The sequence below is a fragment of the Engraulis encrasicolus genome, chromosome 6 (genome assembly GCF_034702125.1).
Source record: "Engraulis encrasicolus isolate BLACKSEA-1 chromosome 6, IST_EnEncr_1.0, whole genome shotgun sequence".
Classification (NCBI taxonomy): Eukaryota; Metazoa; Chordata; class Actinopteri; order Clupeiformes; family Engraulidae; genus Engraulis; species Engraulis encrasicolus.
In genome coordinates this window covers 38291296-38303398 of record NC_085862.1, presented here as the reverse complement: position 1 = coordinate 38303398, position 12103 = coordinate 38291296, and the positions used below count along the sequence as shown (strand labels likewise).

Here is a 12103-nt window from a genome sequence, read left to right as displayed (position 1 = left end):
TTACAATTTTGCCCAAGGATGAGAGAAACCATGCACGCTTCGGCCTGTGCTGCTCTTCTCAATTCTTTCCAAAGAGATTTTCGAAACATTAGTACATAAACCTGGCATCGAAAAGAAAGTCCGGTTTCTCTTATCTTTGAGTAAGAACGCATTCTGTGACCTGCATTTCACAAAGATCACCTGCCATGCATAGGTTTTACTTTTCAAAAACAGACCATTTTGGGTGTCAACATGCTTACGAGGCTCTGCATGAAAGTGTTGACAATCATGGTGATCTGGGAGACAACTCAAAGGTGAAAACTGTTGGCAGATCACCATTATTGTGACTTGTGTTGACTTGTGTCTGCAGCAAATAGCCATTGCCCGCGAGGGGGACTTGCTGACCAAGGAGCGTCTGTGCTGCGGCCTGTCCATGTTCGAGGTCATCCTGACGCGCGTGCGCGGCTTCCTGGACGACCCCATCTGGCGCGGCCCGCTGCCCAGCAACGGCGTGATGCACGTGGACGAGTGCGTGGAGTTCCACCGCCTCTGGAGCGCCATGCAGTTCGTCTACTGCATCCCCGTGGGCGCGCACGAGTTCACCGTGGAGTAAGTCCAGGCCCTCCTCTCCTCTCCTTTCTTCTCTTCTTTCATCTCTTCTCTCTTTTCTTTCACCTCTTCTGTCTCCTGTCCTCTCCCGTTTCCTTTCTCCTCTTCTTTCTTGTCCTCTCTGCTCTTTTCCCTCCTCCTCTCCTATCATCTCTTCTCTCCTCTTTTCCTTTTCTGTCCTGTTCTCTTTTCTCTTTCCTCTTATGTCCTTTCCTCTTTCCTTCCTCCTCTGCTTTCCTCTCTCCCCTTCTGCTCTCCTCTCGTGATTCTGCCGCTGCCAGGAATGCCACCCCCTTTGCTTCGTGTTTGGTTTTACACAAGAGGCTTTGTGTTGGCAAGAGTGCAGCACACTCCCCTGTGGGAAAAAAATGCAACCAACCATGCTTGTCATGGGTGGCCTGATTGTCACCCTGTCTGCACTTTGCAGCACCTTTGGCAACCACAATTTACAACTATTTAAATTAATGTTTATGGGTGCACTTCCTGCCGCACCTTACTTCATACTCCTGAATAGTCACTCACCTCTAGAGTTAGACACCTGTATGTACTGTACATTATTAAAACTTCTCACTTTGACTTCATGGTTAATTACACAAATGCTCATATGATGCATAAATACACTATTGCACTACGACAAGTTAATTCTCCTCCACCTTCACCTGTGGCCCCAGGCAGTGCTTTGGCGATGGGCTGAACTGGGCGGGCTGCATGATCATCACCCTGCTGAGCCAGCAGCGGCGCTTTGACATCCTGGACTTCGCCTACCACCTGCTGAAGGTGCAGAAGCATGACGGCAAGGACGAGGTCATCAAGAGCGTGGTGAGTGGCAATGGCCCATCGAATACTGGAGACCCTGTGTTGGCCTACCCATCCAACGGGGCTACAAAGCGCCACAGTAGCACCCTAATACTGTTTTCAGGCCAACCAGAACGGTCCCAGTGCCCTTTTTTCCACACCAGTTATGTTTCTAGGGAACTTAAGTGCTTACCTGCTGTGAACCACCCGCAATCATACCGAGCTCTGAACTTTTCCATACGTGACCATGTGTTACCAGGATGAACCTGACGACGCCCATGGTTTGCAGAGAGAACATTAGAATCAACACCTCCATGGGGACCAAACGTGTTAAAAATGGGTTTAATTTTGGTTACCCCTTTGGATGTGTTGTTGGCCTAATTATAATGTTCACAAGTAATTCCACAGACCCCCTGCAGTCTCTGGCACCCCCAAAGGGGGAGCAGAGGCCCCAGGTTGAGAACCAATGTACTAGCAGCTCAGTTCCAAGAAAGCAACCTATTTTAACAGAACACCCCCTCAGGGGCCAGTTAGAAGTGCTGGAGTATGGAGTCTCCTTGGAGGATTGTTCAGAGCTTCTCATGTGTTCTCCTCCTTGGAGAGTTTAATAGACACAGCATATCACCTAGGTATTCTGCGTTTTTCATTTTGCACAATGGATTTTAGACCTTTAATCCTGCGAGTATCTGGTCCAATGTTCACAGCTCTTATTGTGCAGACCTTCCTGGATGTTTTTTGTGTTATAACATAACTAACGCATCACCAAGGTGTTCTGAGTGTTTTAATTCACATCAGGGGTTTTGATTCCTTTTAAATCCTGTGTGTATCTGGTCTTATGAAGGTCTGTGAAGTTTGTTAATATTTTCTTGCGTTGCTTTCCCACTTTCATCTCCTCAGCCACTGAAAAAGATGGTGGACAGGATCCGCAAATTCCAGGTCCTGAACGACGAGATCTTCGCCATCCTCAACAAGTACCTGAAGTCTGGGGACGGAGAGAACATGCCAGTGGAGCATGTCAGGTGCTTCCAACCGCCAATCCACCAATCATTGGCCAGCAACTGAAAATTCCAAAACACACCTTCCACCAATAACACGCCATGAACTGAGATTTAACCGTTTTGCACCACTTCTACTTGGCAGAGCATAGAAGTCTACCGACTACACTTAGTTACATTAGTAGCCAGAGCACCTGAAACAGAAGTGTTTGATTCCTACTCAGTTGAAGTATCATTTAATGGAAAGATATCCTCCCTTAACTCACATTCTCTTCTGAACAAACAAAAGAAAAATATAGCAATATATTGTGGCCCAAGTCAGTAATTGTCTATACATTTTGTACACATGTGCCTTACTACAAATGAATTACTAGTATCGTTATGTTTTTAGGATGGTATTCAGCACACTTTTTTCATGTTTTCTATATTTTGGAAAGTGGCAGTTTAGGGAGGGAGGAGGATTTTTATGGGTATTTAAAGGCTATTGTGGTGAATTACAAGAAAAATGGGGACCTATTGGGAATTTAAAAAAAGGTTGGAGGTAGAGTATATTTTCTATATGTTGGGTTTGACAAACTGCATGCAATACTTTTTCTATAATCTTGATATGATTAATAACCAAGTTCTTATCAATGTTAAACATTATTCCTTGTGCCTTTTTGTATTTGAACAATTCTAACTTGATTTTAATTCAATAAATATATCAATGTACAAAATTTGGGTTGAGTGCTTACTTTTGAAGTGCACTAAGCCTTTGACAAAAACTATAGATGGTATTTAGTGGATTCTCATGTCTTTACATGGGTCGACTTTATTACAAAGATAACGCAATCAATAGTCAACTGGTAGAAATAAACTCAGTGCATGTAAATACAGACATCTGTACAGAAATTCTAACAAAAGCTCTTAAAAACAGAGGATATTTACAGTGCTACATGGAGAATGAGATGAAGAAGCCTAACCATGTAGTGTAGTTTTTAAAGTTTTTTTTAGTCAAACCATAAGTTTTAATAAGGCAAATAATTATTATAATAAAAAAACAGTAGTTACAATCGATTGGTCCATCCAAGTCATCCTTTTTTTTTTTTAGCCCCAAGAGGTGATTGTCTTAAGTTAAGCCTTGTTTTTAAATAAAAACATGGGACGGGATGTCCACAACCAAGTTCCATCATCTGACTTGTAGATGCAACCCACACCCACCCCTCGCCATCCCGACGACGTCGCAACCTCATTTACGACGTGGTTACCGAACCGTTCCTCCTGGAGATGCTGTCAAACGGCAGTCCGATCTCCATGTCGTCGCTGGCCTCGTTGTGCAGCAGTTCATAGGTGGAGTGTCCGTGAGAGGAGGAGGAGGAGGAGGCCAGGCCGTTGGGCGTGGCGGAGGAGCCCCCGGGCCTCTCCTCCTTGCGGATGGACACGGCCAGCGTGGACAGGCTGACGTTGACGTCCTTGAAGGCGTGCAGCAGGAAGATGCCCACGATGATGGTGATGAAGCCGCTGAGGGTGCCGATGACGTCGTCCGCGCCCATGTGCTCCCACTCCTTGAAGAGGATGGCCGAACAGCTCAGCACCGACGTGGTGAAGAACACGTAGTAGATGGGCGTCACCAGCGAGGTGTTGAAGATGTCCAGCGCCTTGTTCAGGTAGTTGATCTGCGTGCTGACGCAGGCCACCAGGCCCAGCAGCAGCACCCAGAACAGCGGGTTGGTGAACACCGAATGGCCCGCGATGGCCTCCTTGATGCCGATGCCCAGACCCTTGACGCAGGACACGGACAGCGCTCCGATCACTGAGCAGATGGTGATGTAGACCAGGATGTTGGTCTGGCCGTGCCGTGGTCCCACCACGAAGATGAAGATGAGGGCCACGATGATGACGCAGGTGGCAAACAACACGAAACCTGTGTGGAAGGATTGCGGAAACGACGTGTCAGTCAAAATACACCCACTCGAATTAAGTCACCTTGTACTACAATTACGCAGGGCTCTCGCAGCTCAGGGTATTTCACATTTCAAGCCATCCCAGACAGAGACGTTTGATAATGAGGTGTGAAAAGTAAGGGATTAACAGGGGATATTGTTGGAGCAAATCATTCATTTTGACTAAAACCTTCAAGTGAAACACTTCATCTGTTTATATCTCATGCTCATTACTTTAATAACTGGCTTATTCATGCCAGGTAAGGGTTAAGACCTTTCCTTCTAAAGGATTTCAAATCAGGGAAAGTAATGGAAACACTAGTACTGCGAGTTCCACCCTGTGAGTTTCACCTTACATTACTTTGTACTGAAATCTGTACCTAAACTAATAAACATGACAAACCAGTTCCTGTCTATATGAGTCATTACCTGGGTCTACCAGCTTCCTGGACATCACCTCCAGGCTGTCAATCTCCTCCTCCTTCGGGGCATGGATGACCATGGTGGTGGACCCCAAGATACTGAGCAGACAGCCCAGCTTCCCATGCAGGTTCAGCCTCTCCGTCAAGAAGTAGGAGGACAGGATTGCGCTGTGGGAAAAAAGAAAAAAAACACGGGCAATGTACACACACCCCATTACTCCACTGGCTTTGCAAGAACATGTTGCAACAGTTAGGCATTAGTAACTGTGACAGCAGAAGGGGAAAAAAAAACAAAATGTGAGACACACCTCACAAGGACGCTGAGTGCTCCGAGTGGTGTTACCAGTGTGGCGGGAGCGAATGCGTATGCTGCGAAGTTAGCCGCCTCACCAGCCCCCACTGTTCAAAACAATTCAGTATAGAAAAATGTGTATTTAGTCACATATGACAGTCACATCTCATTTGAAATGTAGTGCTAAATCTACCACAGAACTATAACACGCACACACGCACACACACACACACACACACACACACACACTGCTTTATCTAGTGACATTTCTATAAGTAAACATGGCAACTTACTTGATAGCAAGCCGGCCCACCATAGCCATTCTTTTAGGTATGCATGGCCACCCTGTCCTGTATAACACAAAGAGATGTGTGGTGAGCTCAAAGTCCCTTTGTTTTCTGCCTTCACAATGCTTGTTAAATGTAACTGACAAACCCTGTCCAACAGCATTGCAGTGCTGGTCGGCACATAAAAATAGAACTAAAACGCCTTGTGGTTTAAAGTTCAACTTTGCTTCTAAAGTTGCCAAAGGATACAAGTTATGTCTTTTCATTTGTCAAAAGAATGTTGTGTGAGTAAGCTGAGTAAATAAATCCGTATAGGTTTTTACACCTGTCAAAAGCCACGTCATGGTCAGAAGATTTAACACATGACACAGATTGACACACGGCCAAAAGAGGAAAAAATGTCCCCACCCCGTCAACAACACAATGTTAAAACTTTGAATGATCATAGTAATCTCAGGACTCAAGCACAGATACAATCAATAAGATATTGAGAAGAGTGGATGCTCAGTACAGGAGAGTATGGTGGGTTACGCTACCTGCTCTCATGGATCCTTTCCTGGCCAGGCGAAGGAGTCCTTTCTTCTTCAGTATGAAGCTCCCACCGATGAATATGCTGGAGCTGATGGCCAAGACCAGGCCGATGTAGAAGTCATACTGACCCCGGTCCTGACCCATTGCTATTCCTAATGTACTGTTGACGGCCGTCTCATTGATAACCCAACACTGCAGTTGTTGACCAGTGTTGCAGTCCTGACCAACCGTATAACCTGCAAGACATTGAAAATGAAGAAAGCGTTCAAGTTAGGGATACACATTTGTAGTTTTTTTTAAAAGCACATTGCCCACCCGCAGTTACAATGTTGGTTTTCAAAGCAAACTGTACATACTTGCCAAAGTAAAAATAAATAATAAAGTGAATGGCTATTCAATCACTTACCCGATGGGTATGTCACATTGCATAATGACACAGTCTGATTGTCTATGGATGTGTTCATTTTCCAATGTGATCATAAAACAAGGGTTAGGTCCAGGCAGCATTACTGTAATCTAGTGCGGCACTGTCAACGTCTTGTGCACTGTCTGAGCAAATGAGGAAGTGAATCTTCCTTAGTGTAGGTGGGTGTGTGTTAAACAACCAGCCAAATAGTAGCATATTATGCACTTAACTTACCCATAACTTTGTAAACAAGGCATACACGAAACGAAAATGACTTAAGCGAGTCACACGACTAACAGATACCAGCTTCTCCACAGATAAGCGAGTTATTCATTGACAACACGGCATTGTGTGTGGAACTATCTCCAGTTGCCTGGTATTTGCAATTGAAACCCGTTTGTGACAGTCCTTAGGGCAACATACCCTATGAGAACCAGTGGCATTCAGCCTTAACTTTTTTAATCGTTGTTGTAACCATTAAGCTAATGTTCGATGTATCAAACTGGCTAACATAATGAATCTCACGAAGACGCTTCTAGCTGTCCTCTTGAAATCCAGTTCCGAAATCCGAGTTATTGGAACTGCGTAACAATATGAAATGCTAATCGTTTACTTTCCCCAGAACAGAAAATGCGTTTTATCTTGTGTCTAGCATTATTAATGTAGTTCTAAGCCATGGGTCCCTCAACGCCAATAAAACAGGGAAGACTAGACATGAAGTAGCGTCAATTGACATCTATAGCAAGTATGGCATGCTAGGACTGTAACCTGCACTACACCTCGGTATTCATTTCAACACGCCATGCCACCAAATTGGGACTGTCGAGTAGCTCATGTAGTCTTAAAACTAACGTCTATGACTATGTATTACACTTGTTCATTAATGAGTTAGGAGTCTGACTGCGACCACCTTGGTAGCTCTGCTTAGCATCGTAGTTAACGTTAATTAGCATCTCTGTGGTTCGAGACAGGCAGAAACTGAATAAGACTTTAGTAGAAAACGAATCGTCACTACCTTTACAGTCGTCGGGGACAAATGGTTGGCTAATTTGTCGGTGAACGTATCACATACTGCTTAACTTTACATTTACCGACAAATCTCTTCAGAATCTCTCCAGCTTCCCTGATGGGCAAGGTTGACGGGGTGGCCAGATCCTCCTACATGGCCGTCAATGCGCAAGTGTCAAAAGCTTGGCTCTGATTGGACGCTAGACTCCTACGTTCACTTGTAAACAATCTACGTCAAGGGCTCTGTTTGGAACTTGTCAATTTTGAGGAAAGAGCTATGAGAAAGTTCAGTCAATAGACAGAAATACAAGAAATACTAGTAATATCTACCGTTTGCTGCTGAGCAGCTGTGTATTGTATAATGTACAGTCGCAATGCTCAAAAGCAGATGGAAACAGTATCCCAAAAATCCCAACAATGAAAATCTTGGATACCTTGTGGAATCTAGCTACTGTCTGGCTATTACGTTTCAAACTCACCTTTTAGTAGCGCCCAATCTGGAAACAAAAGAAGATATTGCAGCTACTGGTGTATAAAAGGTTGAACTTCTGCAGTCGGTAGAGCTCTTGTCAAAATGGTCCAGCTAGTTGAGTTAGGTCAGTGTTCTTTCCGGGTGTACCGCGACGCCTAGAATTACCCTCAATAATGCAAATGATTTGCACCAGTGGAGTAGAGCTCTAGTCTAGTGTGCTCGCTAGAATATCAGTTTCAGGTAATGCCTGAAAGCTGTTCCCCCCACAGACCTAGCTCTGTGGTTCCTCCTCTTCAACTGTCCCCAAAGGAATAGCACTAGCCTACCCACACATGAAAATGATGAGATAAGTAAATTCTGTCAACAATCCTGCGAGCAAAAATGATACAGGTTTTACCCGTTCTAGAGTAATATTCCATGCAACTCAAATGAAAGGCTAACGTTTTTTAAAGGCCTAGTGGTAGTGTAATTTTAGAAGATTATTTCATAAATTAATTCTGCCAAATCACAAATTTGATGTTCTTCATAAATTATTATTACACTTTTGTATAGCACGTCTTGTATAGCACAATAATGTATACAAGACATGTTACTCAAAGTGCTTTAACAGTTAAAAAAAAACAACAACGAGAAAATAGGTTGATTAGGAAGACGGATCAAAAGTGTGTACTTTCCCAATGTTTCTGGGATGGAAGTAATAGATTTGATTTTATTGATGTGGGGCCCAAAGCTCAGATCAGAGTGAAGGGCCACACCTTGGCTGGTTACTTTATCTTTATCTTGCTTCTTTAGGTCACCCAGGCAGGAGTGAAGAGTTAAGCATTTTTGTATTTTGGGCCGATGAGTAGAGCTTCAGTTTTATCTTTATTTAGTTTTAGAAATGTATTGTTCTTCCCCTTGGTGATGGCGGCTAGGTAGATGGCTAAAGTGGGAATGGTAGTTTGTCATCAGCATAGCTGTGAAAGATATGTATGAAGATCGACACTAATGTATGAAAAGTGTACATTTCCAAGCCATTATGAAACCTTATAAATTGATGATGGTTACTAATATTCATGAATAAGATGAAATTTGTGGCTGGGTAGTGTATACATCCTGGAAATAAACTACAAAAATATTACACACTACCTTTAAATACTCTTTTAATGCCCTCTCCAATCATAGTGTCTGTAAACATTGTGTTAATTAATACACAGGATTAATACATTTATGCACAGCATAATTATGAAAATACTGATGTGACTGTTTCAACACAGACGTGTTGCATAATAAATCAAAACAGATGAAAACATAATAAATATTATTAGGCAATTCTTAGTTTTCACAAATTAACTTAAAAATTCCCATCAGTCCTTTTGAGTAATTGTTGCATTTAGAACAATTACAATTACAACAGTTACTGTTTCACTCTGATTTCCCAGGCCCCTTTGTTTGCTTCCATATGAGTAGTGCATCTTGGGAAATACAGAGCAGCACCACCCCTATAGACACAGTGGTCAAGCCACAGAGCATGCCCAGACAGTCCACTACATTGACCGACGTCCACTCCCTGAAGAGAATGGCAGATGCCAAAATCACAGTAGAGGTGAACATTACATAATAGATGGCCTCAAACATGTGTGAGCTATACACCTCGAGGGCCTTGTTGATGAAGGTGAACTGTATCAGGATGCTGACGACGAGAGTGCAAACCAGGCCCGAGAAGAGCAGGGCTGCTCTGGTTTGAGCTGTGGAGGTCTGGTCAAAGGCGTCTCCTGCGGCCAGGCCGAGGCCCTTGCAACAGGGCACTGTGAAGCTGCCCAGGAGGGAGCAGATGGCAACGTACACCATGATGTTGGACTTTCCATGGGCAGGGACCATCCACCCAATTAAGATAACCAGCAGGAGAACAACCAGTGAGATGTACACCAAGACCACTGTATATGGAAAACAAGAGACAGAATACATTATACCGTTTTTGGAGTGCGCACACATCCAGATAAAACAGGTGCCGGACTTAAACACAATGAAACAAGAAAAGAAAGAAGGTCCGCACACTGTTGCTGCACCCAGTTTATTCAACACGACGTTTCGACCAGTCTGGTCTTCATCAGGTGTAGACTGACGAAGACCAGACTGGTCGAAATGTTGTGCTGAATAAACTGGGAGCAGCAACAGTGTGCGGACCTTCTTTCTTTTTTAGACACAGAATACTTCTCAGACGTGAGCTACAATGCAGGCATGATGAAGAGAGATAAATTCCCTCAAAACCGTGAAACAACTCTAAATAACAGGCTCAACATTATGACAGGCAAAAGTGTATGATGTATGATGACGATGCTCACCTGGATCTTCTAGTCTTTCCTCTAGCTGTATTCTTGACGTCACATTGTCGGACTTTGGGGAATGAATGATGAGGACTGCAGAGCCACAGCAGCACAGTGTGCAGCCAAGTTTCCCCAGAATGGTCAGGTGCTCCTTGAGAACGACAGAGGCAAGGGTGGCCCTGTTGTACAAAAGTCAGGTTGTGGTTGCTAGTCAAAGCTTTATCAACGGTTTGATGTTCATGTTTTTTTAATTATTAAAAAAAAATCAATCAAGACAATTCATCTTTTGGGCAGCCAAAACCAACTCACCCGAAAATGACCCCAAGTGCTCCAAGAGGGGTAACCAACACCGCTGGTGCTGCATTGTATGCCACAAAATTCCCAATCTGACCTACCACAGCTTTCAGAAAAAGATGTGGGAAATTGTTGAGTAGTAGTTAGTTAGAAACTTGATTATCCCCAATGGGGAATAAGTAGGCCTAAAGCTACACAGCACATGGATGGACATTTACAAATGCTTTATCCAACAAGGTTACACTTACTTGCAATGGTGCCACTCCACCATATAATATCTGTCAGGTAGGAACCCCCTACAAAACACAATTAATGTTTGAAAATCGTTTATTTGATATGGTATGCATTTTGCAGCGCATTCCAACTATCAGCTGTAGGCTAGTCCCAAACACAAACATACCAACAGACAAATGTGCATTGATTACTCCAGGTACTGTTTGAACCACACATTAGTCTACATCAATGTCAAAGCTGTAGGTTTAGGTTGTTTCAACTTCGTTGAAAAATTACCTTTTGTGCGGGCACGTAAAATGCCCTTTTTATGCAGCACACATGTAGAACCATTGATAAAACTAGACAGCACAGCGATTCCAACGCCATACACTAGCGCAGAGCTTTCGAACGATGAAGATGCCATCATGGCTAATGTGCAAAACCCCGAGAAAATATCTTCACTAAAAATAATACCAGAGATAAAACAATTGTGCTACTTTGGTTGAGGTTGACATGTAAACGCGGAAGTTCTATGGAGAAAGCATGACAGACCAGCACATTCCTGCGCATGCTCAACCACCCTGCCTTTAATAACTGTACTACCACGAATCGTCTGTGGGTGGCAGATTCTTACTACAGGATGGGACATTTTTTTGAGGTTTGTGAATGTACACAGAAAAAAGACTATGTTCATGCTGCAGTAGGTTCAGGGAGAACTCAGAAAACATCCATGAAATGTATAATGTTATTGAACGAGTTAATGCTCTCGGCTGCAAAATTAAATTGTCATTCAGTGTAACGGATAGGCCCTACCTTCTGCTGACTGTAACTGTAAAAAAAAAAACCCATTACTCTTTTTTATTTTATTTTTTTCCAGTGAATTCATGAAAGCCTCGGCTGTCATCCATTAACTTGAAACAATTTAAAAATCTTGTTTTTTTTTGTTTTTTGTTTTTTTTACCGTTACTGTCAGTAGAAGGTATCCGTTACACTGAATGACAATGCCATGCCCGTCTTTGACCCTCTTCCACCTTTTATGAATCCAGGAATGGGAGCATGTTCAATATGTTAAATGTTTGTAAAATGTTGATAACTCTTTTTCTCCCAAAGAATACAATAGACATTTTACTATGCACAGTGACTTCTTACAGTCCTGGACAGTTTGTTGGTCACTTCGTGTTGGGCTGCTTTGTGCCGCTCAGCTAAGGCACATATGATACATCACTGGGACACATTTTCTTTGTAGGCCTACACGTTATATTTGTGTGTGTGTGTGTGTGTGTGTGTGTGTGTGTGTGTGTGTGTGTGTGTGTGTGTGTGTGTGTGTGTGTGTGTGTGAGAGAGAGAGAGAGAGAGAGAGAGAGAGAGAGAGAGAGAGAGAGAGAGAGAGAGAGAGAGAGATACCTGCCTTGTGCTGAATGTATGTAAGAGTGTGCTTTATATGGTTAAAATATTTGTAATGATGTGTGTAATACCTGTGTGTAATGTCTTCTGTATGTATTTATGTATGCTACTTGATACCTTAATTTCCCCTTGGGGTCAATAAATGATACTCTACTCTACTCTACTGTA

At 43.2% G+C, this 12103-nt stretch overlaps 3 protein-coding genes across 7 annotated transcripts in view; 1 reads left to right on the top strand and 2 right to left on the bottom strand.

Annotated features, from left to right (window-relative positions):
- Positions 1-3094, top strand: part of cyfip1 (cytoplasmic FMR1 interacting protein 1) — an 83507-nt gene extending 80413 nt beyond the window's left edge. For both annotated transcript variants that reach the window (XM_063201520.1, XM_063201521.1), the window contains 3 exons: positions 350-588; positions 1260-1407; positions 2281-3094. In XM_063201520.1, coding sequence (XP_063057590.1) covers positions 350-588; positions 1260-1407; positions 2281-2445 — 552 coding nt within the window. In that variant the 3' untranslated portion in view covers positions 2446-3094. The remainder of the gene's footprint in view (positions 1-349; positions 589-1259; positions 1408-2280) is intronic.
- Positions 3095-3154: 60 nt separating this feature from the next.
- On the bottom strand, positions 3155-7988 carry nipa2 (NIPA magnesium transporter 2). 4 transcript variants are annotated; one of them, XM_063201526.1, is made up of 6 exons: positions 7726-7988; positions 5838-6068; positions 5308-5364; positions 5031-5121; positions 4730-4890; positions 3155-4281 (listed from the first exon to the last, which is right to left on the bottom strand). In XM_063201526.1, the coding sequence occupies exons 2-6, from the start codon at positions 5974-5976 to the stop codon at positions 3611-3613; spliced, it is 1119 nt and encodes a 372-aa protein (XP_063057596.1). In that variant the 5' UTR covers positions 5977-6068; positions 7726-7988; the 3' UTR covers positions 3155-3610. The 4 variants fall into 4 exon arrangements, with proteins under 4 accessions (XP_063057596.1, XP_063057594.1, XP_063057595.1 ...); XM_063201524.1 differs by lacking the exon at positions 7726-7988 and adding an exon at positions 7254-7472; XM_063201525.1 differs by lacking the exon at positions 7726-7988 and adding an exon at positions 7330-7472.
- An 855-nt stretch (positions 7989-8843) lies between these two features.
- On the bottom strand, positions 8844-11152 carry nipa1 (NIPA magnesium transporter 1). Its single transcript, XM_063200224.1, has 5 exons — positions 10829-11152; positions 10567-10614; positions 10334-10424; positions 10043-10203; positions 8844-9634 (listed from the first exon to the last, which is right to left on the bottom strand). Exons 1-5 carry the CDS (start codon positions 10956-10958, stop codon positions 9123-9125), a joined length of 942 nt encoding a protein of 313 aa, XP_063056294.1. The 5' UTR covers positions 10959-11152; the 3' UTR covers positions 8844-9122.
- Positions 11153-12103: the final 951 nt, after the last annotated feature.

Coding starts and splice junctions, on each gene's coding strand:
- nipa2 (XM_063201522.1), bottom strand. CDS start 6,296: ATGAACACATCCATAGACAATCAGACTGTGTCATTATGCAATGTGACA. Junction 4,891..5,030: donor GCACTCAGCGTCCTTGTGAG/GTGTGTCTCACA, acceptor TTTTTCCCACAG/CGCAATCCTGTCCTCCTACT. Junction 4,282..4,729: donor CAGGAAGCTGGTAGACCCAG/GTAATGACTCAT, acceptor CCTTCCACACAG/GTTTCGTGTTGTTTGCCACC.
- nipa1 (XM_063200224.1), bottom strand. CDS start 10,958: ATGATGGCATCTTCATCGTTCGAAAGCTCTGCGCTAGTGTATGGCGTT. Junction 10,425..10,566: donor GTGGAGTGGCACCATTGCAA/GTAAGTGTAACC, acceptor TTTTTCTGAAAG/CTGTGGTAGGTCAGATTGGG. Junction 10,204..10,333: donor GCACTTGGGGTCATTTTCGG/GTGAGTTGGTTT, acceptor TTTGTACAACAG/GGCCACCCTTGCCTCTGTCG.